General features: G+C 38.3%; 1 protein-coding gene across 1 annotated transcript; it reads right to left on the reverse strand.

The window, feature by feature from the left end:
* Positions 1 to 5714: 5714 nt before the first annotated feature.
* LOC127196135 (ubiquitin-conjugating enzyme E2 L3-like) lies at positions 5715 to 6116 on the reverse strand. Its single transcript, XM_051153699.1, has 2 exons — positions 6090 to 6116; positions 5715 to 5993 (listed from the first exon to the last, which is right to left on the reverse strand). Exons 1-2 carry the CDS (start codon positions 6114 to 6116, stop codon positions 5715 to 5717), a joined length of 306 nt encoding a protein of 101 aa, XP_051009656.1.
* Positions 6117 to 6585: the final 469 nt, after the last annotated feature.

Consider the following 6585-nt stretch of genomic DNA (forward strand, 5'->3'; position numbering starts at 1 on the left):
GTCTCACCTTTGGAAGGAGGTCCTGTTAAAGTCCTGGATCTTCCTCCCTGTGACCCAATAGTGCAAGCCGTGGTTGTGCAAACTGCTTTGAAGCTGATTTATTTATGCTTACACTTATCCTAGCTATCCTCAAAACAGTAAAATTTGTTTTAGCTTGTTTATTTATCTATGCCAAATATTTGAAGATGTTTTATAACAAGAAAAGCACTTTTCACACTTCTGGTGTCTGGGAATTTCAAGATTAGTGAAGGCTGTAGTGTTTTCACAATGAGGCCATACTCCTGTATGTATCCTCACAAGGCAGAAGGGGTGGGGGCAGATATATTACTCCATAACACTCCATAGCACTGAATTTATTCATAAAGGTGAATCTCTCATACCTTAAATTCCCAGGAAAGAACCATTTCCTAGCACTGTTGAATGTGGGATAGAGTACTGAACCTGAATTTCTCAAGGGCTATGAAAATTAAGCCATGGTGAGCTCTATGGCTCAGGGCAGATTAGACATGAACAAACTCTGTGATGAAAGACAATTGTTAAGAAAAGGCGATGCTTTGGGGAGAAACATAGGAAGAAATAAGATATGGAGAAAGTGTAACACTACTACATAGTTGAATAGATGGAGGCTTTGAGCAATCCCATGGGGTGCCTTGAACTGGCAACACGTTTTAAAATTTATTTATTTATTCACTTTACATGTTGACCATAACCCCTCCCTCCTCTCCTCCTTGTCCCACTCCCTTCCCTCACTTTCTCACCTTCCCTACTTCCTATTCCTCAGAAAAGGGGAGTTTACCCACCCACTCCAGCTCATCAAGTCGAGTCAGGACCAAGCACATCCTCTTCCCTGTGGTTTGGCAAGGCAGCCCTAACAGGTGGAGTGATCAGAAAGTAGGTAACCAAGCCCATGTCAGAGACAGCCCTGCTCCCCTTACTAGGGGATTCACATGAAGCCTGAGATGCCTATCTGCTACATGGTGCAGGGGATCAAGGTCCAATCTATGAATGCTCATTGGATGGTGCTTCAGTCTCAGCAAGCCTCTCTAGGCCCTGGGTAATTGGCTCTGTTGGTCTTCTTCTGAAGCTCCTTTCATCTACAGGTCCTTATATGCATCCCCCACTTCTTCTCTCTAATTCTCCCAGTGTTTGGATTTGCTGGTTTCATGCAGCCTCTCAGAGGACAGCTATGCTAGGTTCCTGTCTGTGAGAGTAGCATAGTATTGTTTATAGTGTCAGATGTTGGCTCTCTCCCATGGGGTGGTTCTCAGGTTGGCTGGCAACACTCTTGAACTGTGATAATTTCGAGTGGTACAATCAGGTGAGGCCTCCTTAGTATGACTCATGAGGATTCATTGCTGTTTTTGAGGATATCACGATACCACACAAATTGTTTAGAAGTCACTTAGCGCCATAAAATATGAATTAAAATACAATTGTTTGTTCTTTTTAAAATTCAATTTCTAATAGTTTGTTTATGTAGGCAGAGAGGAAAAACACTGAACAGGGCTGACCCTCCTTTCAGTAACAACAATCCCATGCATCATTTAGAAACTACTCATTTTTACCAATTATTACCTAATATAGAGCAGATTACATAATGCGAGAGCTTAATTTAAAAGTGGACTAAAGATGTACGTGTTGGCGGTGATGATAAGTGTAGCACAAGCTTCTTGAACCATTGAAAAATTTTTCATAGGTTAATTAACTGGCTTTGACTTATTTTTTACCAATACAAAATTTTAACAATCTTCTTATGAAACTGTTTTGACTTTAAGTGAAGCATCTCAAATATATCTAAGAAAGACATTGTATAAATACAAGTTAATGATGTCATGGCAATAGATAATAAAAATATTTCTGAAAATTACTATAGCCTTATTCACTAAGTTATTCAAAATGTTATTCTAAACATAATCAAAGCCTTCTTTGCACTTGTATATTTTATGAGTATATGGGTAATATAATCCCTTAGTCAATAGAATATGTTAGGATGAATTATCGTGTGGCTCTTTCTAAACATTTTGTTCTATTGAGTAGAATAACTTGCGAGGCCTATGGTCTTGTGTGTGAAGGGTTGTTGTGGTATAAATGACTTTCAGACGAAGCCATTATAACACCTAAAGAGGAATAAATATTTTGATGCCTCATTTGATATGAAAGAGTTCTTTGTACGTAACTCTGTCTACTTATATCAGATTCATGTGGTTAAATGTCTGGAACTCCTGCTTCAGTAACTTCCCCTTAATAACATTCAAATGGATTTCTATTAGAAAAAAGCTTAGCCTAAAGAAGGGCTTTGCTTTACTGGGTGAACAAAATATATAATGTCAGTGTGTCTTTACAAGACACACTTAACTTGTGTTTTGGTAATGAGTGATTATAGGGGTTTTCACTCTTAGTAAAGCCTCACTTTATTTTATTTCACACAAGACAGGATGCTATGTACCAAGGGCAAATAATGCTCTATAAGACCATACTGTACAAATGGGGAGACAAACCAGCTTAAGAGCAGAATAAGGCAGCTGTTGACTGACAAAATGCATGTGCTTTTGCCAACAAACATGCCTCAAGGGTATGGTCATCAGAAGGCAGTTTGAATGCATTTTCTACCTCTCCCCCTTATACAAGATGTGTGAATTATTCACAGCAAAAGGTGTCCATGGTAATTTGCTTGAAACTTTGGCTATAACTGAAATAGTGTTTGGGGAATAATGTATGACAATGTTCTTTTAACCAGCAATCCCAATTATAGTGAGACTTTGACATATATGAAAGAAGGTGTAGAAGCTGGTTCCTGAAACAGCCGCTGGGTTTGTAGACTGATGAACACAGTGTTTGTTGAGACACAGCTGGTAACATCATCGTCTCACAGTGTTGTTAATAAAAGCAGAAAGCATTTCAGAGTTACAGTGTTCTAAATGTAAAGTGACGGTGATTAAGGAAAATTGCATGTATTATGTTTCTTAAGTAGATTATGAATTTCTGGATTCCCCCTACCATAGAGAAAGTAAATATTGAATATGATTCTAAAGGAATTGATTCTGGGAGAGAGTAGTGTAAATTAGCTAATGATTCATTCACATTGCTTTTGTTAAGAATGTACTAAACTCTGCAATGTGTATTCTGTAACTGTGTTTATGATTGATGTTTATTACTTTCCTTCCTAATATTAAAATGATACAATAAGAATTACAAAGGTTGGGTATATGTATAATTTTATTGCCCATCAAGATAGGCTTAAGGCAAAATTTTCATATGAAAGTTCAGAATTAGGGAATGCTAGAACTATGATTCTGGCATTTTTAAACAAATTGTTTCCTAGATATTTTCTTTTGTAGCATGTTACTATTGACATTAACATAACCATACACAAACATACATTGGCTGTTTACTGAATGTGGCCCTGTGAGTGGTCATATGGGATAAAGAAGACAGGAATGGTTTGATTCTGCAAGATCTACACTGTGGTTCAACTGAACATGACCGAAAAAGTTCCAGTTCATCGTTGTGGTGTTACAAATGATAAAAATTAATAAATAAGAAACACTTATGCAATAACAGCCTTTCATGGGTTCATGGAATATCAGATAGATTAAATATTGAGTAATCACCAGTTTTTTATTCTACCAGCTATATCCTAGATAGAACTATATACAGTTGAATGTTTATTTCTTAGTAAAGCAAAAAGCTGCAAAGATTTGTAAGGAACTTCAAATCTTTTCTCAAGTAACTTTCGTTCTCAATAATGAGATACAAAGAGAATATAACTATAAGCTGTGCTAGATTGTGATAATTCAGTAGAAACATACTCACACACACACACACAATACACAACCCCTAAAACTGAATGACTCCTATTTGAAATAGTTAACAAGGACCAGATTGGGAATGATAGTAGAAATAAAATCCCCCAGTGTTAGGAAGGACAAGAAGATGACATAATCAGGAGGAATAAAGGTGACCCTAAAGTGCAGGATATTGATGGGAGGATGGTCCTAGGAGTAAATTTGGAGTGTACCTGTTTGTGAAGGAAGAAGGTAGAATCAGTTACAGATGTGGAATGAGCAGATAAGTGGGTTGACCTGTTGTGGATGTTTTGATTTATATGTAAACATGTTTTTGTTTTAATCCTAGGTATGAAATATGGGGGCTGCTCCAGTTAGTCCATAGCTGATAGTTGACTCCTGAAAGAACAAGTGATATTTGTCAGCTGTGATGTGCCTCATGCTAGGGCATTATCTTTGCCTGGGGTTTAAAAGCCATACAGAGAGAGACTGGGCTCACTAAGAAAGAAGACTGTTGGTGTTTCCCCCTGCTGCTCCTGGATGCTGTTAATGCAGTTGGACAAGAATAAGTTGAAGATATATTGAAATAGGGATTGGACTTGCTCCAAGGAACCTGCCCACCCTGAAGAGCAGGAAGTAGTTAAGAAAAACTAAGACCCCCCTCCCCACTAACCTTCTTTCTCTCCTACCTCATGTTGAGGTATTGGAAGGGATTGGGATGAAGAAAGTAGAAAGAGATTTGAGGAGCCCAAAATAAAAACACATTTTAAAAATACACCAACATTGGCCAATTTGAAAACTTTCCGCAGGTGTAGTCAGGTCTGCATGATTAAGCAGAATCCGTGAGCCCAGGGGCAAGACTGTATGATAATAAAAATGGAGTGAAATGACATTATTAATGGCACTGATCTACAACATTGGTAACATTCAGGTAGTGCTTGAGTAAGGATAGGTTGTTGGAATTAGTGGACAAAGGATGAGTGGGAAGTTGAGAATAAGTTATGAGCTGGCCTTCATTTGGAGGCAGCTAATGATCAGAGAGATAATGTACTGTACTTCAGAAGACCTGGCTAATTTTTGAACCAGTGTTTTAGAATGGTAAAGTTGGGAAGACAGGCCATACTTTGAACCTTTGTGGTATTAGAGACTTAACCCATGTCTTGAATCTACTACGCGAGTGTTCACTACTAAGTTTCTCCCCAGTGCTCGGCGGTTTGAGACCAAGTCTCACTATGTAGCCCTGCCTGGCCTCACTCAAAGTAATGATCCTCCTGCTTTAGCCTTTTCCATCGTGCTGGAATTACAGATATTTGCCTCATTATCTGACCCCAAATTACTGTTTCTGAATAAGAGTTATGCATGAAAACTTGTCTTAGGGATACTAGGTGGGAGGATTGGGTACAAAAAATAGCACACACTATTTTCTAAGCATTTAAATTACATTTTAATGAAAATTAGGTAGGCATAATTTTACTAACACTTATTTTTTAAGTTTAAAAAAATATTGTAAAGTACATTTCTCCTTTTCTTTCATCCCTTCAACTGCTCCTCTCATGAATCACTCTAGCCCTCCATGTCCCTCTTTGAAATTCATGGGCTTTTCTTTTCTTTCTTTCTTTCTCTCTTTCTTTCTTTCTTTCTTTCTTTCTTTCTTTTTTTCTACACCTGCCCCTTTTTAAAGAACATATGAATTTTTAAATTCTTCTTAACAGGTTATGTAGACCACTTTTGATTAAGAAAACTATAGAAAGTAACTGCCACAAGCAGACTCCAGGTGATGGCACATGTCAGTTTTCCACAGAGTCCTGCTTTGTGGGGTATCTGAATGCACTGTTGCTGTCTTTGCTCACACTTGCTGGAATCACTCATGGCAGATTTTATTCCACAGTTCACTTTACCCCATATTTCTCTGAAAACTCTTAAGCATTCTTACAGAATTTTTTTTTTATGATCCTTAGAATATTCTTCAGCTAGGACAGCCCAGAATGGGTGGTTGGTCTGTGAGTTGTTCCCAGTGCTGTGAGGGTCACTCTTGATGGGTGGCTTCCAGTTTTTAGCACTAATTACTGTCAGACATACCTGCCACTTCTCATTGGTGTGAGGGTGGTAGACCTTTGTTCTAATTGAGATCTTGGGTGGTTTGAATGGATACTCTGCTGGAAAGTTGATTTCAATTCCGAAGGTCCCCTTATCATTTGGAGGGTTGTCAGGAACAATAAGCTCCTGTCAAGTGAGTAAGTTAGCTCCATCAACCTGGATGTTAAAGAAGTTTTTCATTCCACGTTAGTGGATCTCTTCAAGCTCTTTCATCAGCCTCCTGCTGGCCGCCATCTTGGATCTGGTGCTGCTCTGGGCTTGTTTTCTTTTTCTTTCTTTCTTTTTTTTTTTTTTTTTTTGGTTTTTCGAGACAGGGTTTCTCTGTGTAGCCTTGGCCATCCTGGACTCACTTTGTAGACCAGGCTGGCTTCGAACTCACAGCGATCCACCTGTCTCTGCCTCCCGAGTGCTGGGATTAAAGGCGTGTGCCACCATGCCCGGCTTCTGGGCTTGTTTTCTTTAAATGAATAATTTGTGTGTTTATGTGTATATGTTTGTGATATGTGTGTGTGTGTGTGTGTATGTATATATCCTTAAGTATATAAAAACAACCTGCTCAAATCTATATAATGTTACTTCTATTTATATGTTTTTAGGGCTGACCACTTGGTTTTGAATAAGAAATTAAGGGGCTTTCCTTGGAGAAGTCTATATTTATTGCTGTCAGCCTTTCTTTGTTCCTTGTAGTTCTTTGTCTAGGGTT

This window comes from Acomys russatus, chromosome 1 (assembly GCF_903995435.1).
Source record: "Acomys russatus chromosome 1, mAcoRus1.1, whole genome shotgun sequence".
NCBI classification, from domain to species: Eukaryota; Metazoa; Chordata; class Mammalia; order Rodentia; family Muridae; genus Acomys; species Acomys russatus.

Excerpts from the sequence above, each read along its gene's own strand:
- LOC127196135 (XM_051153699.1), bottom strand. The coding sequence starts at position 6,116 with ATGGCGGCCAGCAGGAGGCTGATGAAA. Across the intron at positions 5,994-6,089 it reads CCAGCAGGAGGCTGATGAAA|GACAACCCTCCAAATGATAA; the intron begins GAGCTTGAAGAG and ends CTTATTGTTCCT.